The sequence below is a fragment of the Xenopus tropicalis genome, chromosome 3 (genome assembly GCF_000004195.4).
Source record: "Xenopus tropicalis strain Nigerian chromosome 3, UCB_Xtro_10.0, whole genome shotgun sequence".
NCBI classification, from domain to species: domain Eukaryota; kingdom Metazoa; phylum Chordata; class Amphibia; order Anura; family Pipidae; genus Xenopus; species Xenopus tropicalis.
In genome coordinates this window covers 91,829,075-91,854,261 of record NC_030679.2, presented here as the reverse complement: position 1 = coordinate 91,854,261, position 25,187 = coordinate 91,829,075, and the positions used below count along the sequence as shown (strand labels likewise).

Sequence of the window (25,187 nt, the reverse complement as noted above, 5' to 3'; positions counted from 1 at the left end):
AAAACAAACTGCTGTTCGCATATTTCATGTTTTTAACTCTAGGTTTCACACTTTACAATGATTACTTACATACACTACTTTTATAGTATATTTGGTACACAGATAATTTTAAATACAATTAATACCCTCTTAAAAAAATACCTTTCGTCCCAAACAGTATTTGCACGTTTTTTATTCGAACATCAAATTTATCGTAAGCTTTTTCCATCAGATCTTCAAGTGACAAGTTGGTTGTTTCTTCTGCTTGGTCTACACTGATAATCTGCAACAAAATAAAATCAATGCTGTAGAAAACAAGTCAAGGCAGTTTCCCAGCTGCCCACAAATGAGTTTGCCACCTGTCTGGGCCAGGGCCAGGGTCAGTTTTACAAATGTACTGGTGGTGCCAGTAAACTTGTAGCACACTCATGTTCCTCCAAGTGTCCCACCAATTTAAAGGAGAAATATTGTGAAAATTAAAATTGAATATCAGCTTTGTCTCATGGAAATATGAAACTTTCTAAATATAATCAATTACACATTTTCTACCATTTCTGAAATAACCAAGTTACTCTCTTGACTCTCCCCCTCTTAGCATCTGTCTTTCTTCAAGCAAAAGTTGGATTCAGATTTTGGTAGACAAGCAGGTCTTATTCACCTTTTAAGGGACTTTCATTCCTAGCAATAAACAACTCCAGGACAAACAAAATGACTGACTTTGGCATAAACCCTTTATATAGAGAAAACAGGATATCTGCCAAAGGTAGTTATTTTGAAAAAAAGTGAGCTCTAATACCTCTTCTAGGAAAGGGGTGACACCTTGACACCACCAGTCTTCCCCTTGAAGGGTTAACATATGTATGCGCAATTCTAAGAAGGTCTGTGATATAATCTGTAGCAAAACCATCAATAAACTGGATTTGTTTGGAGATTTACTGCTTGTCTGTGTCTCTCTGTGCAAGTTCCCAGATCCGTATCACGTGACAGTGTACCAACAAGAGAGCTCGGGTCCTAATAATCGGTATAACCCTAACACTCCTAACCTCGGGAGTGCACCCAAAAGGCAAGTTTGGTTTAAAAGGTGGCAGCCCTACACAAAAATGGTGCCCTCAAGGTTTAACCCCTTATATATACACACAATTGGATACAAATGTTTAACTAACATAAGAAAAATTTAACTGTTATTTCATTGCAATGTTTACATAATATCTATATGCAATTAAAAAAAATGATGCTTGTATGAAAAACTTCAATAAAAATATTTTTAAAAAAAACGGTGCTCTCAAAAGCTATGTTCCCTCTAACCTGTATGTGTGAGTCCTGTATTCACAACAAATTGTTTTGAGCACAAGGAATTGTGCATGGAAACATAACAATGTACTTACTGTGACCCAACCACATCACTGCACACCATTTTTTTTTTTGTGTGTGCAAACTGTTTTTAAATCCATAGAATTTAAGTGCAGTGGCTAACCTGGCAGTTATATTTCCATTATGGCTTGAAAAATTATGCTAAATGCCAATGTCATTACCAGGAAAAAGGTAAAAATATAACATGGATGGAATTTTTTTTTACCCAGAAAAAGTAGAAACTCTAGCAGAGAACTAAAATAGTTAATATATTAACATGACGTACTGCAGAGAAGCTTACATGCCAGAGTGATGATAAAATACAGAGAAAAGCGGATAAAATATCTATGAATTTTGAAACATCCTTGTGAATTAATACAACTGTGTTCCTGTCTGCAAAAGGTCAGAGACCCTCTCACTAATCCGTCATACACAGTTTTGAAAATATGACAGCAGAGATTGTCAAGGATACACTATCTCAGAGTGCAAGGACTTTCAGAACGTTCTACATGTAGTTCTTTGAGTATTTCCCATTCATATGATTTAACAATTTGTTAACAGTGCTTCAGGATAAATATTAATAATAAATTATAATAAATATTTTCTGCCATAAGAATACATCTTTAAAAGTGGGTTGAAAAAAAAGGGATAGCTAAGCACATTATAAGGTTCAATACGGATTTAGAAATGAATATATATTTTCAGGGCATTCTTGTTGAGGAACACATGGTACACTTATGTCTGACGGATGATGGAAAAAAAAACCCACAATACCTGCAAGCTTCCTAGATCTACGATGACGAGGTCTGACTTTTCATGATAGAAACCAGACTTTGGGATTACAAAGTATGAAGGCTGCAGATTTATTCTCACGTCAAGTCGTTTTCGTGTTTCAATAATATGTGAGAGACCTTAAAATTTGTAAGGCAAATAAATGTTAAAAAGCAGCTTTAACACACACACACTAATTGCACCATCACCTAAAAACTGTACCTTGCGTGTGTGCAGGGTGTGATTTTTTTTTTTTTTTTCGTTTTTTGTAGTCAAGCAATATTTTAAAGTTTAGACAGAATTTGGAAAATCTAGTGAAAAAACGATACCAATAGAACAAATACTTAACTAAGTGATAATTTAAATTGGTAACCAATTAAAGTATTTTACCAAACTGACAAATCCATAACAGAAAATATTGCTGTTTTACATCTTTTTGCTCTTACTGTACATCACCAGCCTTGTTGGAGAAAATTTTAGCTACACTTGGGATTATTCATTTAGCAGTATTTTCAGTAAATTCATAATTACCGCTGACCAACTTCTGACCCCCTTTTCCAGCATGGCCTCTTTTCACCTGCCTCTTTTAAGGTTACTATCAGTCTCCGTTTCAGAGGGACTGGCCCCATTTCAGATTCCTGTCCCATGAAAACTTGACCCTGGCAAGCGTCCCCATTTTTTGGAAGCTGTCCCAAGCTGTCCCCGTGGCAAAGGAGCTACCCCCAGCCACTTGTTCCTATTCTAAAACAGGAGCAAGGAGTGATCTTCTGTCACATGACCGTCTTCCCTCCTGCCACGCCCTCCAAACTTTCTGTACCAGCTTTTTTGTTGTTGAAGAAATTGTACACAATTATGTTGTAGTTTTTCTAGAGAAATATATTAAGATTAAAATAAGTTATCTACTAAGCTTACCCCTGCTTAGTAAATTTCCATCTCATTCTGTCTGATCCATCACTGTCAGGGTTGGACTCGGCAGGGTGTGCCACCAATCCTGTTATCCCTCCCCCGACACGCTGCAGATAAGTTTCGTTAACATGCACTCGGGGGAGGGGGACTGATGGATGGGTGGGCCCTGCGGGGAGTTGTGTTATGATTGCGGCGGGGGTCATTGGGGGGTGCAGGACCCCTGAGACAGAAGCCCCAGTGAGCTATTCATTGGCTGATGTAACCCAACATGTATGCTTTGTGTCTACTGTGAGCCGCTCTTTTATTCATGGCATGTATTTTATAGCAAGCCAAGAACACTGCATTTTCTAATTGGAATTCTAAATATAGTTTCACAGCATGAAAATAGAAATGTTAAGATTTAACCCTTTAAATTCAAAACCAACAACAACAGTAGATAAAATTAACAAAATGATCTAGGTGCAGGTAACATTATAGCATCATAGTGCTTATAAGGGCGAGAAATATAACATTTTCAGTTTTGACAGATTAACTGTGACCTGATGGAATCACGGGACCTTTGTTTAAAACTACCCCTAAAAAGGTACAAAACCCAAAAGGTTGTACAGTACAAACAGGGGCATGTATAGCCCTTTATAGGAGAACTAAAGCTTAAGCCAAGAAGAGGGGAGAAATGGTGAACACTGTGTTTTGGGCTTTTGTACCAGCCCAAGGCAACCACAGCCCTTTAGCGGGGAAGATCTGTGCTTCTGAGGATGCCCCCAGTAGCTCCTCATCTTCTTTTCTGCTAATACACTGCACATGGTCTGTGCTGCTGTCAGTTACTGAGCTCAGGGACAGCAATATAACTGTATAATGACAATATACTGTATATACAGAATTTAAATGTCACAATATAAGACTGATTAGTAATTCAGATTCACATTACATGGTAGCTCTGTAGAATAAGCTTATATGCTATGTGAACCTAATTTTCTGCTTGAAAATTTGCGACATAATCCAAGATGGGGAGCTGCTATGACAATTTTGGAATCTTAGATCATTGTGGCTAGAGATGCTGAACCTTTGGGTTGGTGCAATAAGTTCAGTATATATAATATGGTTTTTCTAGCCATATTTATTTTAGGGTTTCACTTTCCTTTAAATCTAGGCAATATCTTACATTAATCATTAACAGAAAACTATTTTTACCATTCAAAAATCACTGTGTACCTTAAATTTAACGTAGTCATTACATGGACATGGATCACCCCAGACCACTGAAAAAACTGAAAACTGTGTCTGAGCCTACCCTTGCTTTGCCATTTATATAAATGTGTAAAAGCTGCTGGTGGGCAATGGCATTTCGAGCACCAAATTTCTTCATGACAGGATTATAATTATCAAAATGGCTTGTATGCCATGAGCCCATAGAACCCGTAACAAGCAACATATCCAGTCCTTTTACATGCCTGTTGCTGTTTTCTCTTTGATTTCTTCGAGTTTCATTAATGTAGCAGATGTCAACTGCTCTAGATCCATTCCTTTCTGGGTCTGAAAAAATTCAGCTAAAGCATTGATGGTTACCTGTCAGGAAGCATGAATAATCTTTAATGTCAAAAATATTGTTTCAACACAATCCCACAACAATATGTAACTTAACTAAAAAGCATAATGTAAAATTCATTCCTGGCTGTTAAACTGAAACATCATGTCTCTTGTTATAAGACAATTTTAAAAACGCGAGTTTTTCGTAGCCATTCCGAAAGTTGCGATTTTTTCGTAGCGTTAAAACTTGCGCGAAAAGTTGCGCTTTTTTTGTAGCGTTAAAACTTAAAAGGCGCGACGTTTTGCGCAAGTTTTAACACTACGAAAAAATTGCAACTTTTTGCTCAAGTTTTAACGCTATGAAAAAATCGCAACTTTCGGAATGGCTACGAAAAACTTGCGTTTTTCCGCAAAAATCGTATTGGTAACGAAAAAGTCGCGATAATTTTCCGAAAAAATCGCAAAATACCGATCATTACGAAAAAAACGCAATCGGACGCATTCGGCCCGTTCGTGAGTAAGTAAATGGGCCCCTTAGTGTCCCTTAGGTAAACATTATCTAGCTTCTCTGCTGCAGTGTACCTTCTCCTGGCCAGGTTTCCCTCACACCCCAAAACAGTTTGTTAGGGTGTCCCAACAACACCTGTAGGGCTTGGAACCCCTACTGCTTCCCCACCATCCATGGTCAAAAAATAAACAGGCTGCAAGGTTGAGGTGGCTGGGAAGTGGGAATTACCATACACCAATCCCTAATATCTAGGCCCCCTAGTAGCTGAGGGGGGCGGTCTGCTGTATAGTAGTTATGCCACTGCTTACATAAACATTCATATAGCTTCAAACAGAAAGTCAAAAAATGTCTACTACTGACATACAGTACTTTCTACTTTAAAAACACCTGCAGCTATAAATAAAAAAATTACATATACATATATAAAAACACTTACAGCATCATAAATTATTTCCACAGGCTGTGACTCCAGTATCAGGACCTGATCAGCTTTTATGTGCTGTGGGTTGGTCTCAAACACTATTCTGAGAAGGGAAGACTCTCTGTTTCCAATAGAAGTTACAAGTGATGGAACAATATTTTGCTGACTGAGGCCTGTTACATACCAATGCTCCAACTTTGCTTCGATTCTGCAATTTACAAAAATACAAAAAGATAATAATGATTTATTAGTATGTAGGATATATATATATATATAAATTACATAGATAAACTAAATAACAGAAGGAATACACCATTTTATCCATAAATGCCGTGTTTATCTAGAAAATTCTGGAACAAGTCAAAACTCTGTTTTTTGTTTAAAAAGTCAATATTCCTAACTTCTGGATAAAAAAAAAAATAAACCTTTCTCTTCCAATCAGATATTACTTGTATACGGAATTTTCAGATTAATACAGATGTTACTTACTTCACTGCCTGTGCTCCTGGTCTCTGGAATACTTTGGTACTGAGATCAATTATTTGTATCTGTAATGTTTCAGGGGTGTGTATGTCTTCACGAATAGTTATAGATGTTCTTAGAAGCTTGAAATTCAGAATATGTGCCACATACTAGAAAAGAAAACCCAGTAACTGGAAAAATCTTAGACAAAAAATCCAGGCCTCCGATAGCTTAAATTTATCTAGCTTCACTAAACTGTAGGATAGAAGAGGAGTGGTTGCATGGCAGACTGCTGCACACACATTTTTGCTCACTCCACACACACACACATATTTATATATATATATATATATATATATATATATATATATATATATATATATATATATATACACACACTTGTTTAATGCAATAGTACAGCACCCTGCAATAGAACAAAACGTGGTGCACGTCCCCAACAGGTTCCGATATCCTTGAATATACAATAAGTTCAAGAATGGACAGCACACACTTTAAAGTGCAAAAGGTATATTAAAAGATCAGATTCATACTGTACACAAAATGCGACGTTTCGAGCCCGGCCGGGCTCGAAACGTCGCATTTTGTGTACAGTATGAATTTGATCTTTTAATATACCTTTTGCACTTTAAAGTGTGTGCTGTCCATTCTTGAACTTATTGTATATATATATATATATATATAGGATGGATAACAGAAAAAAGAGAACAACTACAATAAAAATAGGAAGTCATTTTGGCTAACAACTGAAGGCAGTAGAGAATAACATTTTAATTAATATTAAGCCTAATAGCAGATAAATATCTGTGGCATATTAATAGGAACAGATTTTAAAAAAATAGAATTAGTAGGTATTTAAAAATATTTTTATCAAATAGTACACCATCAGATTTTTTTTTATATTTAAGCTATGCAACAACTAACACATTGGGGCAGATTTATCAAAACACGAGTTTGAATCCCGAATGGGAAAAATTGGGACTGGAAACGGAAACTTCTAAAGATCGCAAATATCACAAAAATAATTCCGAAAAAATCGTATTAGTCATGATAATATCGTATTGGCGATCCAAAAATTTTTAGACCGAATGATTGTAAACAGCAGCAAAACCAATCCGATTTTTTTTGCGCTAAACATACGCGCAAGCGCCGGAAAAGTCGTGCAAGCGTCTAAAAAGTTGCGCAAGGTACAAAAAAGTTGCGGAAAATACGATTGGACCGATCGAGCGAACGGTCAGAGCGTTCGTGGATAAGTAAATGTGCCCCATTATCTTTGTATTACATACCACTGTGTGTACCTGCATCTGCATTTTTCCCCTTTTCTTTCTTTTCCTCCCCCTTAGTGCTATACATTGTTTGTCTGTGTTTTTTTTTTTTTTTAAATTCCCCTCTCCCTCTTCCCCCCCATACAATATTTTCCCTTCCCTTACCATCTTCAACATACTGTTACCCAATATCCTCCCCTCTCCTACATAATCCCACAGTTTAACTAGGTGTAAATATGTGGAATACCGACAGAAAAAAGCACCAGTTGGTCTAGTTAAGGTATAATTATTGAAAAAAAGATGTTATTTTTTGCTGTCTGTTACAGCACAAGATAAAATGTGTTATTCTTTGCAGAAATAAGCACCTCAACTTACTGCTTTAGGTAGGGCAAGATTGTGAGAACTGTCACTATACCCAATTGCGGTAAAAAGCTTTGCCTTCTCTTCTGGGGTCATAAAGTCGTCAATTTCTGCAAAAGAATAAGGATAGAACACTTTTATTACACTCATTTATCAGTTAAAAATTTGTACCATTTCTGAAACAAGATAATCTTGGCAACCTTTCTCTTTTAAATCTTTCTTTATGCAGGATTTTGACTGGCAGCTAACTGAGAGACAGTTAGCTCTAATACACTGTTTAGGCAAAGAATGCGCACATAAATGATGTATTAGAGCTGTCAATCAAATTTCTGACTCCCACTCCTGCATGAAAAGAGTGTCAGTTTTATATTTTCTTAAGATTAAAGGGCTGAAACATTCCTAAGGGAGACATATAGGATTAGTGAAAATCGCCCAATCTTATTGGCATAATGAATAATATATGAATAATATATGGTGCTGGTTCCACTCTGAGCTAAAAATGATCATTAACTTTAAAAATGGCCCTATCAATCTCCTATGGTCCCTATCTGTGTTTCAAATGAGGGGTGGGGACAGTCCCTGCCAGAAGCACAGTAGGAGTGGCCAAAGAATCACAGGTCTGGTCACACAAGCAAAGATAGACTTTAGTTTCCCATCAGGTCAGCCTACTATTCACAGATGTTAGATTGATATCTAGAATTGCATTTTTTTTCAAGTATACAGTGGTGCAGTTGTCCTTTTTATTGACAAGAAAGGAAAACAACTTACAAGTTACAAATTAAGTTGGGATGAAAAAAGTCCATCAAGTTCAACCTCTCCAACTGAACCCCAGTGCAGAGATTTTAGTATCACAATAGCCTTGGATAGCCTTGGAACACTACTTATAACACTTTATAAAACAGCAGCAGACCAGTCTGATATGCAGTTTATTATTCAATATACCCTGGTCTGAAGCTTGAGCATGGGTAATTAAAAAAAAAAAAAAAACACCCAACATATAAATAATCGCACAGGTAATAGCAAGCTTAGCAAAGGTGCTAGACAAATCATTTAAGAGAGAGGAAAAGCCAAGGACTGAACAATATAAATTGTGTTATATGCTTGTGAAATATTAGACAACAATGAATTTACTTTCAGAAGCGAAGATTTCATCTACGTCATCCTTCTTAGTGGCTTCTTTCTTACTCCAAAAGCTTCCAAACCATCCCCCGCCTTTTTTTTCTCCACCAGCAGAGGATTTCTTAGCCATGAGCTTTTGGCCAGACCTGATTATCTGAAAATGAAATGTGAAAGCGTAAGACATTTGAAAAATAACCTATTTGGCATTCTTTCTGATTACTGATATTTACAACACGTTTTCTCTAAATGACAGCCTATTTCTAAAAGCAAGAGAAACATTAATAAAAGACAACAGTTTCTGTTGCGATTCAAATTGTAATACTGTGTTTTACATTATTTTTATCCAGGTAGTTTACACGTAAAAAAACAAATGTGTTGTTTACCTTCCCATTACAAACATTTATGCTAATAAGCTTGTTGCATATAGTAACATTATAACTGCAAACATACATAAATGTATCTATACACAACAAAGATGTTAGATCAGTGGTTGTTAACCTGTGGGTCGGGACCCCTTTGGGGGTCGCCTAAGAACATCGGAAAACACATATTTGCGATGATCTTAGGAACCGAGACACTGCTTCTCTATGGTTGGGGGTCACCACAACATGAGGAACATGAGGAATCTCTGTGTACTGGGCATGAATAAAACGAATGTTGCCCTACTTGTCAAAGTGTGATCATTAATGCACATGAATATGATGAAGGCATATGTACTTTTCAAAGTAGAAATGTTTCATGGTACTGTATATGGTATATAAATGTGCTGAGTGTGAATTGATTGTGATAGAAGGGTAAATGTTAACACCTGTTATTATAAAACTTGATTGTAGTGAATAGATAATAAACTCATGCAATAAGGTGCCTTTTCTGATATCTACATAAATACACGGAGTGAATTACAAAATATACTGCAAAATGATTTAAAGCTAAAAACAAATAAATCTGTGTCATTAACAAAAATATATTTTTCATAGATTGTGTTACCACAGCAAGACCTTTTGTAACATACAGGAGCTTGGATGTCTTAATGGACAGGTAGAATATCCTGGCTACAGTTAGTTATGTTTATATGTGTTATATAAGTGAATATAGTAGAAAGCCTAAATTAAACTAGTAAAAACTGTGAAAAGCTAGAGAGGGCAATTAATAAGTATGCATGTGTCTGGCAAATTTGTTTCTATAACAAGGCTTACCTCTGCTTGAGCTTGCTGTCTAGCTAGGACAATGTTAAAGACATCTAGTAGTTTTTCACAGGCCTGGAGAACAAAAGAAAAAACAAACAACAACAGATGTTAGAAGGTAAAGTATGTGCTAAATGCATCCCATTCAGATACAGAGTAATGCAGCCAAGCAATGGTACCTGCAGCTGCTTGACAGTTTCTTCGGGCAGCTTGGCCTGGGTCAGTTTAGTTTTGTAGGCATTCTTGTACATTTTAAGATTTTGCCGATGCTTTGCTATGTTGTTCCAACTCCACATATGTGTCCTTCTTTTTATGTGGACTTCCAGGATACTATTAATGGCATACAGCCACCTATAAGAACAAGCACCATAAAGCAGAGAAAGTAAGATGGAAAATAATGGGTTTCACATCTGTGCCCATTTTTAGTAATACTAAGAAATCTCCTAAGCCTGTCATTTAGAGCAGGGGTCCCCAACCGTCGGGCCGCAGACCAGTGGCAGGCCGTGGACAGCTTGGCACTGGGCCGCTGGCTTACGAATGGAGCGCACAACCAGGGGGACAAATAAGCGTGCCATGCACATAAAGGCGCGGACGAACGGGACGTGCCATACAAATGTGCAATGAACACGTCGAGCCCATAAAAGGGCAAATGTCATATACATAAATCCATTAATAAAGACGGAGAAACTTTTTATGCACACCTACAGATTGTGGAACATGAGTCAGAGTACCACCAGTATTCAGTAGATAATCATTTTACTGTTTTGTGACTGTTAAATCAGAGCTATCATCTCATTTTCATTTCATGCCCACACAAACTTGCACAGAAAATTATTTTTCCTCTGTACCCTCCCTGTTTGTCTTAATGCTTGTATGTAACAAAACAATTTAACCCAAATCTTTTGATAAAGAAAAGACCAACATACCACTGCTTGGTGTCTTCTTGTAATGACAACTGCGGTCTGTATTTTCTGTAAGGTGCATTTCTAACCATGTAATCCACTGACTCAAGAAGGTCCATAAAACTTAGGTACTGTAAATTATTTGGAAATATTTAGGTTAGAGAAAACATGATAACAAAAGTAAATAATGTAACAAAAAATGCCAGCAAGGGGGGTGGAAGGTAAACAAGGTCTGTAAAATTATTTTTCTAGGGCCAAGGCACACAGAACATTGGCTCTGCTTTAAGTGCTTTTCTCATGTAGCCAGAGAGTATAAAACGTTAATTCCCAAGAATCCCTATCATAACTTAAAATTTATTTGGTTTAAAGAAACATTTTTCCATGTAGTACAAATTTGCTTGAAAGGCAGTATAATACCTTATATAAAAGCCATACGAGAAAAACATATAAAAGTAAATAATTACATACAATTACGTACATTTTTTTGCCATAATTGCCCAGTGAGAACATCCACACCTTTAATATATAGTCACTTGCAGGAATTTTAATCCAAATAAGTGAAGCTTCTGAGCATGCCAACCAATACCATAAGGCAGTGCTGTCAGACTTCTGCGGTGCCGAGGGCCGTAATTTCTCTAGCATACATGGTGGAGGGCTGCTAATGGAAGCCAGTTTTGACCACTCCCCTTTTTGAAACCACACCCACTTCAAACCACACCTATTTTATCACAATGGTGGTAGCACAGCAAAATCCCAAATGCTTGGTCTGCCTGTCCTATGCTGTCTGTGTGTGCCATACTCTGCCTTCCCTACCCTGCCTGTGTGTACCATACCCTCCCTGCCCTATGCTGCCTGTGTGTGCCATGCTCTGCCTGCCCTATGCTGCCTGCGTGTGCCATACTCTGCCTGCCCTACCCTGCCTGTGTGTACCATACCCTCCCTGCCCTATGCTGCCTGTGTGTGCCATACTCTGCCTACCCTATGCTGCCTGTGTGTGCCATACTCTGCCTGCCCTATGCTGCCTGTGTGTGCCATACACACAGGCAGCATATTCCAGGCAGTACCTACATATGTACCTACAGTACCTATGTCTGAGGTGTGAACAGGTGAACAATGGGGGTGATTACAGCCTGAGCCTTAGGTGTGAACACTGCAGGGGTTGAACAATGCAGGTATTAAAAGGTGTGAACAACACAGGGGATTACATTTTTAAACAATACAGGAGGATTACAGCCTGAATCTGAGGTGAGAACCATGCAGGGGGCCAATTAATCTCAGTACTGATACCATTTAAAGCTTACACAAAGGTAAACCATCAAAGCAGCCAGACAGGTGGGGGGCCACACAGAGGCCTGCGGGCCGCCAGTTGGACAGCACTGCCATAAGGCATTAACAGATTTTCATATTAAAATAAAGAAGTCTGTAAAAAATGCTTTGAATACAGAAAAACAAATGCATGTATATATTTTTATGATATTTGTCCAAACCACACAGCTTCCACGTGTGCCACTTGATATGCCAGTTGTGAATACACAATACTGTGTACTGGGTAGTGTTGCAATTCAGAATATAGGCTTAAAAGGTGATTCAGAGATAGGGAATGGGTAATCAAAACAGAATGTAAAACTTCAATATTCTACAAACCTGTGGTTTTGTTACTTCTATTGCCACATTCTGAACCTCCATGATCCAATCAATCTTTGGAGTCTTCAGCTCCATTTCTGCAAGTGGATTTATGTACAACTTTGCCGAGGCATTTACTGGTTTAAAGACTTGAATGTTAAAAAAGAAAGATGAGATATCAGATACAATTTATCATACTGTCCAGGTATAGCCCTAGATTTTGTTAACCCTAGATATTTAGAACTGCACTGTCTTGTCAAATATAGACAGAATAGCAATAGGCATGTGCATTTACAAACAAAATTACTTTTTAGATTTTGTATAAACCCAGATACATTTTTAGCTTATCCTATTAAGAAAGCTTGGAAAAAGTAGTGTATATGAACCTTTTCATTAAAGGAGAAGGAAAGGTAAAAACTAATTAAGCTTTATCAGAAAGATCTATGTAAATACAGCCATAAGCACTCACAGAAATACTGATTTCTTGTCACTTTTTTTGTAAAGATGTTCTTTGGGTATCTGACTTCTCTCAGAAAAATCCTTCATTCCTGGGGCCAGAGTCTGCACAGTCTCCTCTCTCCTGCTCCCTCCTCCCTCAAGCTAAGAACTCCCTCCCTTAGGAATGTGTGATCTGAGCTATAAAGGCTAGAGCTATACAGCAGGAAGCTATGAAGACCAAGCTAAAATGGCAGGTGCAATCTTAAACAAACAGAGAAAGCTTCTAGGGCTCTTTACTCAGGTATGGTAATGCTTTCTGCAGAATAAATAGAGTGTTCTTGGTGGCACTAATTTGGCAAATCTATTGGAAGTAAAATGCCAAAATGACTTTCCTTCTCCTTTAACCCAGACCATGATATACAGAAGTAGTAGTGGTATGTGTAAAGTAACTGAACTTGCCAAGTAACCATTAAAACATTTCACACCAGTATGAGTGGCTTCTTGAGTTTAACTGCCCCTCACCTCACTCACTACTTCTGGGTCCAATTCACTGCCCCAAATTCAAAAATATGAAATATATCTAAAATGCAATACTATCTTTAATATATAGTTCCAGCATATTCTGTAGTAGTTTAAATAAAATATATATTATTGAAATCAGTCTTTTAAACTCAGAAGAGCAAACAGTGGTGCAGTCCCTCCTCCCCCGCCCCTCTCATACCTCTGCGACATGAGCAGGCCAGGATGTGGAGGCGGAAGAGGAGGGACTGTATGCGCCAGGGCCCCTTAGACGTTTTTTTTGCAAGGGGGCCCAGCAGGACCAAGTTACACCACTGGAAAAATACAATCTAAGGTAGCTGTTACACAAAATGGTCACTTTTATCAGCAGACAATTAACATTCCTGTAAGTAAGCAATAGAATATTGACACCTAATTTGCCAGATGCAGATCATTTCTTTTTTAGAAGTTAACCAGAAATGTATTTTAATTTATTATGTCTGTTTTACTAGAAACCATTACTTTTCCTGCATTTGTTAAGGGCTTTTTTTAAATTTTATTATAGCAACATGCTTAAACATTATAAAACCCTTACATCTTAATCCTTAACACCAGCAAGATTTTAATTTACTCATGGGAAATTGAACAGAATATCTGTGCACCATGTTCTTACACAGAGAAATATTACAGAACAAACTGCTGATAAGTAGAAGATTGAAGTCAACCATATAAGAAGGGATTTGAGAGATACAAAAAAAGTCATAATAGAGTGTATTTAACAAATTACACTTACTGTACTGGTAGTCTTTAGGTTTTCTAGCTTCAGACAAAATTCCTTCCTTTAACGCAGTCTAGAAAGAACAAAAGAAAACACATTTAGCATCTGTTCTTAAATAACCTAGCGAGTAGGGGGTCCAGTTATTGCAGGGTGTTTCTTCTGCATTTACAGTGCATGTAAGCTTCCTTCACTCAAAATCCTAAAAAAAACAACCCCAACACAAAGGCTCTTCTCCATTTATATATTGTAATATGCAGTAATATTACAGTGAAACCTCAATATTACATACCCTGTTTTTACACCTTTTTTGTGGTCCCACCAACTTATAATGCATAACACATATCCCTGACTTTACATTTTCACAGATATTACACACCTGAAAACTGTCAAAAAGGTGTTTTACTGTAATTTCAATAATTTATGCTAAAAATTACTAATTTCTGACATCCTGCTGTTAACTTGTACTTGTATTCTGAATGTGAGAAGTACAGAAAAATTATGTTACTACCTTCCTATCTGCTACATTTTACCCTGTATGTTAAAGGGGCTGTAAGCTCACTTGATTAACATGGGTTCAACAAACAGGTCTTGCACTATACTTTTCTCCTAATGCTGCAATCATGAAAAGCCTATGGCTTTTGTCATTTTTTTCAAAAACAGAAGCTACTTCATGTTAGTTCATGTTTGAGTTAGATAATTGGACTACCAATTTACAGATAATTCCCCTACATAATGGACTCCTGCTAAAAAAACAGTCACAACAAAAGGGTAAGAGAGGGGAGTTATATACTGATAATTTAATTATCTACCTCACAATGACCAAACATAAGGTAGATCTGAGTTCCCCTTTGCCCTGTTTAGCTAATAAAAATAACAAAAACCATAGGTTGAGATGAAAACAATAGGCAAGCTCTATTTATTGAATTTATGTTGAACAAAGAGGTATAGTACCCCTAAAATTTTACCCTGCCTTTCTAATCCATGACCTTTAATTTCACACTGGCTTCTATAAAAAGCTCTATTCTGTACTTGGGACACTCAGACTTAATTGAGTTTATAAACTCAATTCTTCATATTATATCATACTGTAATATTGAAAATATAACCTCTTCAAAAGTGTTTCCAGATGGTTATTGATGGTTTCTCTGCTAAATGTCTAACATGAAAAGGAAAAATCATTATAGTTGAAAATCTTATCCCTGCAAAATACATTTCAGCAACAACACATACTTCTGATCAAATGCCAATAGGAAATTATGTATCAACGTAAGTAAATGTGATTTTACACATGACGTGAGTGATGAAAGCAGAGTAAACAAACAGAAAATAATAGAGAAATGCGGCATCTAAAATACAGCACAGAGACCGTGTTCTCAGAAAAGCAGGAATGAATTTTATTTTATTAGAGAATATAATAGATGTTATAGTTAGTCATCTTTTCTTGGAAAACATTTCATTTAATAACAGGAGTGTAAGCGGAACACTCCTACTCACTCACTACTTAGTATAAACACAGAAAAAATAGAAATTGCAAAAAACAAACATTTAAATCTAATTATTTTAATACCTTTTTTCAGTTCTCCTACAAAATGGCATCTGAAACAGTAAGACTTAATAACCTTTGAAAATTCTCAATTAATGTACATTTAGAGGTGGCGCATTTACTAAAGCACAATATTTTCGGTTCAGGCTTTTTACTGCAAGGAAAAAAAAGTGTGAATTTGTGGCATTTTATAATTTGACAAAACCGCAATAATTCCAAGTACTAAAATATACTAGCAAAAACTTGTTGAGATCTTATAGAATGTAATGGCAGATGTCTCTATTACAACTGGAAGATATTTCTATCCGTTGTGGTTTTTTTATGCTGGCCTTTGTGCAACAATACGAAAAAGTAATACGCTAAACTGAAAGTGGCCCGACGTTGCACATTTCACCCTGCAAGTGCTATTGCCTTCAGAAATGCTTGTTGCTTAAACATAGGTATTATGATAAGAGTCAACTGCTCTATTTGCCAGAAAGACATGGCTACTATATGTGGTCTAAACTAGTTACTATGTTTAGAGTCAGTTATTCTATTTGCCAAGAAGACTTGGCTGCTAAAAAAATACTTAACTTTGCCCTCTCATTCACTCCCCACAAAATTTTGCCACATTAGCTTAGGAACATCTCATACATGAGACAACCAAAACATTCATACACATTTTCATAGACTACTGCGACCTGCTGCTGTATGGACTCCTCCTTTATCAATTGTGTCCCCTCACCAATCGATCAAGAATACTGTTTCCAGACTCATATGCATGTCCTCCAGCTCTACCAGTCCCTGGCCCTACTGACTCTCCTTCTCGGTTGTTACCTCTTAATACTCACGCATCTAAGAGTTTTCACTTACTGCACCCATCCTCTGGAATATTCTTCCAAATTTAATAAAGGCCTCCAGGCCTTTAAACACTCACTTAAAACCCACCTCTTAATCCAAGCTTACAATTTACAAAAGTCAAAACAATTTGCCTACCTTTTAGAACATCCTTATTCTTCTCCAACACCATAATTTACTTTTTTTTACCATTTTTTTCAGGCCTTATCAGACAGGCAGGACCATACAGGTCACCCAAACCATATACATTAAGTTGGCCATACACAAACCAATATATGAAGTGTAGTTCCATACAATTTTTGGGGTGTGTGGGGGCTCCGAATTATCATCCCAATAATTTTTGTACCACGACTGATCGGATAGCATTTCCAGGACTTTTGTAGGATTGTTGTCTGCCAATCATTTTATGTTCAGAACACCCTCTGATTTGTTATTGTAGGACTTTATCCTACAATATCTGTCTGACTAAGTTTTAGAGCATTGCATTTAAATGTACAATCGATATCCGAACATTCATCGGAAGAAAACTAAAACCCGAATGTATATGGCCAGCTTTTGAGTCTGTCCCTCCACCTACTGTTTTAAAAAATTGGCAAACTTTGCAAAGTTTTCCTGCTTTGTCAAGATGAAATTTGTATGTATAGATGTCTTTTGTTTGCATTCCCTTACTTTGATAAGCCCTACAAGAGACACAATGGTGCCATGCAAATAATAATAAGGAAACAAAAACAAACAGTAGTTTTTAAGCCTCCCATTGCCAGATTCTAAACAGCTTGTATATATCTTAATTTTTTGCCAACATTTTTTTGCACATTATCCTAGTTCAGGGGTCTCAAACTCGCGGCCCGCGGGCCATTTGCGGCCCTCGGTACAATATTTTGTGGCCCGCACCAACGCCTTCTCAAAAGCAATGCGATTCAAGGGATAATGCAAGGCACGGCGGGCGGGAGCTGCTGATTGTGGAAATGACGTTATGCCATCATAACAGTTATTATGGGAAGACGTTCTGTGTGCACAATTAGCTGCTAAGGAGCTAATTGTGCACACAGAATGTCTTCCCATAATAACTGTTATGATGGCATAACGTCATTTCCGCAATCGGCAGCTCCCGCCCGCCATGCCTTGCATTATCCCTTGAAAACCAATTTTTTGTGAAATCCCTTATGCGGCCCAGCCTCATCCTGACTTTGCCTCCTGCGGCCCCCAGGTAAATTGAGTTTGAGCCCCCTGTCCTAGTTAATATTTTAGTAAATATTTCTGCTTGCCATGTATTACTTCTTTATGGTATCAGTGATGTTGCAAGCTGCTCTAAACCAGAGACTAACTTTCAAACAGTTCATCAGAGATGTTGTAGGGCAGTTTGTGGTCTAATCAATGGAAAACAAAATAAGAAGAGCAGAAAGGAACTGAAGACAGAGTTTGGAAGATGCATTTTTCTGCTTAAAACACCAGTAAAGTCAAGTCAATGTCAAGTTAGTATATATTTTTACATTAAAAGTTTGTATCTCTTAATCCAGTACCTACAAATATAGTATTGCTTGGAAACAAATATTGTTTTATATGAAGGAGGTTTTCACTAGGGTAATGTCGCAGGTGGAGATTAGTCACCCGTGATAAATCTCTGCTACTGCAGGCAATTAATCTCCCAGAAAAGCATTTCTACCAGCAATAAAGGGAATTGCTGGTGGAAAGGCCTATGCATCACTTCGGGTTTTCTGAAGTCACATGAAGTTGCCTGCAAGAGGAATTCTGAGAAAAACTGCATTGTGAGTAAACAACTTGGCACTCTTCACATTCAATTTTAATTAAAAAGCCCTATTGTGTGATTTGACCATTCATTGGTATGGTTAGCCCAAGCAAGTGGATCTGACAAAAAGTAAGAAGGACTGCGGTTCCTCTCACTTTCTAATGTGTCAGTGCACCATCCATATGCTCAATTAGATGGACCACTGTGAACACTGTGCCCTTGAGTTACCATATATGCATAAAGGGATGGCAGTTTTGCCCAATTCAGCCAAAATGTCTATAACATTTGGGCCATCTACAGAAAACATAAATTAGTTTTTTTTTTATTCCAAGAATTCATATACAACAAAAAAAAAATTCTTACTAGAATGTCCTCTCTAGGCTTGCGATAATACAGTTTGCTTTTCACATTCCAGTAGGTGCTGAAACTATCCAAACGGACCAACTAGAAGACAAAAAAATGTTTAAATACACTACATGGGGAAAAAGTGGATGCGCAGACAAAGAAACAGTTTTGTGTGGCATTTGCCTCAATCCTTAGTGTATAGCTGAACCGAAAGTGCACCATTTAAGTCATGTGAATTAAAAGGACTGGCTAACCAAGGGCTACAAATGTTATCTTTTTATACTTTGTGACAGCAAACCTTTCCATCACGTCTGCCACAGGCCTATAATATAAACAAACAAATCTCCCTATATAAATACTGAGGGCCATGCCACAATAGGCATTTTCTCCATTGGTGTATCATGCTGGGGATACATAAACATATATACTTTTTTATATATATATATATTTATTTTTTTTTACATACCAGATTCCAAGATAGAAAGGAAACCATGATAGTCTCTATCTGGCTTTTAAGAAAAATTTCCCAACCCCCCCCCCCCTTAAGATGGCTGAACACGACCAGATTTGTTTGTTTGGTAATGTCACCAATCAGTGCCTTAAACAGATGCCATAAAAGGTACACTGTTCCTATAACGTTTTCTTAAGCTTCTTTCTGCACACAAATTAAGTACTACATGGTCGGAAGGAGTGACATACTGCCAACATTTCTGGGTTTGAGGTTATGCAAAGTGAAAAATGTATTGCACAAATAAAGCTGCTAGATTGCTGGAAGGAAAAGGGTTTAGTAAAAAAAAGTATGCCCTGTTTTTCACCATTAGTTTGATCAACAGGGCTTGAGCTGAGAATAATTTGCCAAAATTAAGAAATATGTATGGTTTTTATTTCATGCACTAAACATGGCAAAAACTGAAATTAAAATTAAAATCACATTCTACATCCTGTTCATACAAACAGAATTAAAACAAATCACCAATCCCCTAAGAAGTTCCATTCTTCCCTAAGCATAAGCCTTTAGGCTTTCAGATAAGGAAAATCTCACTACAAAAGGCTGCAGAATTGTTGAAAATCATCAGCTCAAAAACATCTGAAATCTCATTAAAATTTTAGACACATACTAAATGACACAGCAGAATGCATTCTGTTAGTAAGGTACCATTCTGGGTTTGTGATGGATAATCTAGGGGTCAGGGGTTACACATACAGAAGGCAATTTTATTTTTCAAAGGGATATTTAAGTGCCTAATTTTGGACTTATAAAAGCTTGAATAAAGCTTTATGTACTTTCTTTCTTTATTTCTTGCTCCTCTCACACTCTTATGAAGTATAATGTTACAATTAAAGCTCTTCGTAATATAGGACAAATAAAGTGATATTCACTGGGTGGTGCCAATATGTTTGGTACCCACCAGGCCCAAACTGGGAGTCAAAGTAGGACCTGGCTTTTGTAGTATATAAAAGCCCCCACCAGCCCACTAAATAGTAACTGTTTATGGCATCTTACAGCAGCCTCTCTGACATGGAGCAATGGAGCATCGACACACATGGCAGCTTGGCAGTAAAAGTATCCCATGCTGGTGCACTTTTTTAATGGACAGGAGTGCCAGCCTGGAGTCTATAATTAGTGATAACTGTTCATGGGGGGCTGAGTGCTTAACACAATGGCACCCCCAACTGAATGTAACTTGTCCTTTAACATTCCCTATTTTGCGGCATATCAAAGATGTAAAGCTGCATTCTCGTTTTACATTGGCAACTGCAATTGTGCAGCATGTTAATAACACTTAAATTATAAATACTCACCTTATAGATTATTTTTGTTGCTTCATTCAATATACATGGCTTCCAGGATTCATTGCAGGTCTGTGTAGAATACAGATGAAAAATGTGACTATATACAGTACATATGTCATGACACTGCCCCATTCATCTTCATTGCTCTACAACTACTCATCTTCAGTGCTCCACTAACTATTGTGCTATATATTGCATTAGTAGGTATATCAAAATTTGAGCTTAGAGCTCAATATATAAAAACTCACCCACGTTCTATTCATTCCTATGGGATTTTTATACGTGTATTTAGCAAGTGAACACTAACTTTCACCCAATGATATATATGCTTTTAAAAATCCAGTAGGAATAAACAGAACATGGGGGAGTTTTATGTATTAAGTTCTAAACTCACATTTTGCTAAATCTGCCTATTAGTGTCTCTTTATGCTTTCATCTTATGCCATGTCCTATTTTCCTATTGGGTATTAAACAGGAAACCAGCTCTGCATCAATACTGGCTATGAGTTCAATGCGTGGCATTCCACACCTACTTGCCTGTCCCTAGATTTCACTTTGAAATTCTGGTAGCCTTATAGTAATGCGGAGCCTGTGACAGCAGACTGAAAAATAATGCAGTGCAGCAAAAATAATTATTTCTGTTCAAGAGAATGTGACTAATACATACATACATACGTACCTGGTTAGGATAGTAAAATCATTTTAATGTGGAGTCATAGAGTAACCAATTTAGAAGTTTCTTAGACAGGAAAGTCATTACAGTAATACACTATTTAAAGTGACATATTATGATTTAATCATATAAGAATGGAAATGTTATGCTGTTATTTGCGTAGTCCGTCCTTACCTATACTAGAAATTAGAAATCCCAGTATCCAGATTACACAGATAAAAAAAGCTGTAAAAATGCAAACATGTAACCTTCAATTTAGAGGATTATTCCAGAATATATGCTTACCTGAAGACTTAGCTCGCTCAGTGTAACTCCTAGAGAAACAGGCACCTTGGCATCAGTAATCTAGAAAGTCAAAACCAAAAGTCTAATATCAGTTTTCAAGTCACTGACCTTAAACGGATGCTATTACAAGAGAACTAGACCATAAATACATGCATGACTATAAATCCTATATTTTATATACTGGGCTTAATGCACAAGCTGAAATGTTCAGCATCTCTAAATCTGTAATGATTCAGGCCTTCAAAGTTTACACTGGAGCTCCTCATCTTAGAATTGTTAGAAGTGTCAGTGGCATGCACATTCTCAGTGTGCTCTGGGCAGCTGTTGGGAAGATAAGCTTAGGGGCCATCACAAATCATCAAGCAGGAAATGAAGTTTTCCTGTCATAAAAGCTGATGCTTTTGATTATTAAATTCTGATGCCAATTGCACTGGTCTTGGAGCTTCTGATTAATCAGCCTTGTAATGTAACTTTTATACAGTATAAATACTGTATATATTGTGAGTTGGTCCCTAAGCTGAGGTAACAGACAGCATGAGCTGTGATTTAACAGAAAAGAACACAAGAAGCTACTGGGGGCATTTTTGGAGGTACAAATCATCACTGTTAAAGGGTTGCCTTGGGCTGGTACAGAACCCCAAAACATGTGGTATACCATTTCTAAGTTATTTTTTGTTAAGAATTTGTTTTTCTTTAAACCAAGATTCCCTGCTCTTTTTATATATACATTTAGTTTTTACTAACTTTAATAAGTGCGGAATAACATTTGTTGATAAAATAGTTGCAGTTTTTCAAAAAATATATATTTTAAATCTGTCATGAATTTCTTTTCTTTGCCTTGCAATGTCACTCTGTTTACTAATCTTCTGACCACCACTTGTACCAAAGCCATCCTGCAACTGTCTACTGTGAAAAATGTAGGTTTTTGATGCTTGTTTTTAGTTTGGAAAAACCATACTGGGCCATGTATCCAAATCTGACCCACATGTCACTATTTTAAGGGTTTAACATTAAGCAATAATGTCAACAGTGGGCTTCATATAGTATCTGTGGCCAGGGTGCTCTTTTATAATAATGGCTAGCATCTCAGTCATAATTCCTTTTTGCAAGCCAAAGACAAGACAGAAGAGCTCATTCACTCTAGTGCAGTAACCCATGGCAACCAATCATTTTTGCTTTCATTCCACATACATCTGATTGGCTATTATTGGTTACTCTCCAGATGCAAGTGCGGCTAGTGTTAAAGAAGCCCAACCTTTTTTTGCTGTACAACTGGCTGACCTTCTAGTTTATCATGAATATATTATTCAGTATTGCAGTGTGTTCACATTCTTGGTAATTTAAAAGCTACCAACTCTGGGTTCCCTGTGTAATTTTATTGTCATATAACCAGTCTGCATTTTATTTCTATATGTTTACTCCCATGCATAAGCTACTTAATAACTCACGTCGTCTTCATATCGGATGTGGATATCTGTGATTTTGATCTGCAGATTTTTTATAACCTGTGTTAGAAGTTTTTCCATAAATGTGTCCTTTTTCGCATCCTTTGGTATGTCTTTAAAAAACAGTAGGAAACAGAAAAAAGGAATAGTAAAGATTGTCATTTTTTGTCCAGCTTAGTCTTGCCAAAATAATTAAAATTGTTACACACATGTGTGTAACATATGTATGTTTGTCTGCCTGCTTCAAGTGCTAATGCGCATGTCCACTATAAATTTTTTTTATCCACTGGACCACACCAGCACTTGAAGATGACCCTGACGAAATTGTGTGTGTGAAGCAAGACGTGCTTAGGATGACTGAGAAAGAGTCAGTGAAAGACTTATTACAGGCTTATTGCAGTCCACTAGAAAATTGCGAGTTGATATCAACTTTGACATTTTTGGTAATGCATATATATTGAAAAAATACGTACTCGGAAGAAAAAAATCCATCTAGCCATATAAAATTAATTATGAAGGTGAACTACCCATTTAAGTTTTAATTGCAACTTACTTGCAAGGTTAAAACTACCTAAAGATGCAGATAACCTTGAAATTTGTGAAAAATGTATAATGAATCAGATGAAAGTAAATGTAGGACAAGCTAGACCAGAGATGACTGACATAGTTGGCCAGCTTGAAAATATTGCAATATATACCTTTGTTTAAAGGGGAAAGCATTTCTTAGTAACTAAATGCACAGAAGGTCAATGCCCTATATATATATTGATAATGGGAGTACAGAGGACCTCTTGTCTTAGCATATGTAGCTCTCTCTCTATCATTGTAACATATCAATTAATATCAATCAACCAGATGCATTGACAGCGTACTATATTCTGAATTTAGAAGTATTGCTAAATAAAATCCTCAAAATACCTTGTACAATAAAAGATTAAAGTAGTACAGGGCTTCATAATGCAAATATAATTATCAATTAGATTGCTGCTTGTAACATAATTTATTACACAAAGTACTGTTAGCTTTCTGCAGCTTTACAGAGGTCTACCACATGCACAAGAAAAGGAACATCTGTAACATCACCATTACATTTTTTCTTTCCAGTCAACATAGAAAAACGATATAATGCACAGGGAAGGCATTTGCTTGTGCAGGTATGGGATCCCTTATCCGGAAACCCATTATCCAGAAAGCTCCGAATTACGGAAATCCCATCTCTCATGGACTCCATTTTACTCAAATAATTCAGAATTTTAAAACCGATTTCCTTTTTCTTTGTAATAATAAAACAGTACCTTGTAACTGATCCAAAATAAAATATAAATAATCCTTATTGTATTCAAAACAATCCTATTGGGTTTAATTACCGTTTTATTGATTTTTTAGTAGACTTAAGGTATGGAGATCCAAATTACGGAAAGACCCCTTATCCGGAATACCACTGGTCCCGGGCATTCTGGATAACAGGTCCTTTACCTGTATAACTAAATACAAACAGGATTCAGACATCTTGGGGCTGATTTACTACCAATACAAATCACTTTTTGCTCACATAAACTGGTATTTTGTGCTATGGCAAATATTTTATGACAAAATAGAAGTAAAAACTGACTGAATGAACATTTGACATACACAGAAACAAATGCTATTATACAAGTGTAATGCCTGAAGAAATAAAACCTAGAATACTTAAGGAAATATTTATATTGTGCTTTATTTTTCTCTGAGAACGACTGGTCCAGTTTTACAAACCTTTTAATGTTTTTTAGTTAACAACAGACCATGGAAATGTTTTTAGTGGTTTGCACAAATGCATTGTTGATTAGTATTGCATTAAAGCTAAAATAACTCTAGAAAAAAATTCTATTAATTCTATCATAGGATTTTAAGATGGCTTTCTAAATTCTATCCCAATGCTGGAATCACGTTTGTTGTATATTTTAAAAATATAATCTAATTACAAGTGACAGTGTTGAATGGGTGAAACCATTGACTTCAGTATAAAACATATTAAACTTGTCCAATAAAACATTAAGCTTACCCACCTGTTTTAGAGTCAAGAACCTTAAAGCGGTTCTTAAAATGTTTAAGTTTTTTACGTTTGGATCCTATACATTGTAAGCATTAGTGTGAGAGAAGCATAAAAAAAAAAAAAAAAAAGAGTTAAAAACAGTCAGTCCCACTCTTGTAATTGCGTCATTCAAGGCTATCGTACAAGTGTGGTAATTAAGGCACCATCTATTTGTGGTAGTTCACTATCCACTAATATTAGAGAGCATTGGGTTGTACTGCATATACCATTATCACACCAAACCAGTCACACAAAACCACTGCACCCTGATGTTAATAAGGAGCAATCTGTGTTAAATAGCAGACAATCAATCAAAGAGCCTCTGCTGGCACAGGGAA

General features: G+C 36.7%; 1 protein-coding gene across 6 annotated transcripts in view; it reads right to left on the bottom strand.

Moving 5' to 3' along the window:
• Nucleotides 1-25,187, bottom strand: part of vps13c (vacuolar protein sorting 13 homolog C) — a 119,168-nt gene that overhangs the window by 77,813 nt on the left and 16,168 nt on the right. For 4 of the 6 annotated variants that reach the window (XM_031899120.1, XM_031899123.1, XM_031899119.1 and 1 more), the window contains exons 7-23: nucleotides 24,824-24,886; nucleotides 22,782-22,891; nucleotides 21,334-21,393; nucleotides 20,385-20,444; nucleotides 18,600-18,680; nucleotides 14,125-14,182; nucleotides 12,417-12,544; nucleotides 10,797-10,903; nucleotides 10,050-10,221; nucleotides 9,883-9,945; nucleotides 8,699-8,840; nucleotides 7,583-7,677; nucleotides 5,952-6,094; nucleotides 5,478-5,670; nucleotides 4,458-4,572; nucleotides 2,104-2,240; nucleotides 142-262 (exon numbers count right to left, since the gene is read on the bottom strand). In XM_031899120.1, coding sequence (XP_031754980.1) covers nucleotides 142-262; nucleotides 2,104-2,240; nucleotides 4,458-4,572; nucleotides 5,478-5,670; nucleotides 5,952-6,094; nucleotides 7,583-7,677; nucleotides 8,699-8,840; nucleotides 9,883-9,945; nucleotides 10,050-10,221; nucleotides 10,797-10,903; nucleotides 12,417-12,544; nucleotides 14,125-14,182; nucleotides 18,600-18,680; nucleotides 20,385-20,444; nucleotides 21,334-21,393; nucleotides 22,782-22,891; nucleotides 24,824-24,886 — 1,848 coding nt within the window. The remainder of the gene's footprint in view (nucleotides 1-141; nucleotides 263-2,103; nucleotides 2,241-4,457; nucleotides 4,573-5,477; nucleotides 5,671-5,951; nucleotides 6,095-7,582; nucleotides 7,678-8,698; nucleotides 8,841-9,882; nucleotides 9,946-10,049; nucleotides 10,222-10,796; nucleotides 10,904-12,416; nucleotides 12,545-14,124; nucleotides 14,183-18,599; nucleotides 18,681-20,384; nucleotides 20,445-21,333; nucleotides 21,394-22,781; nucleotides 22,892-24,823; nucleotides 24,887-25,187) is intronic. The other 2 variants (XM_031899122.1, XM_031899124.1) reach the window with 1 other exon arrangement.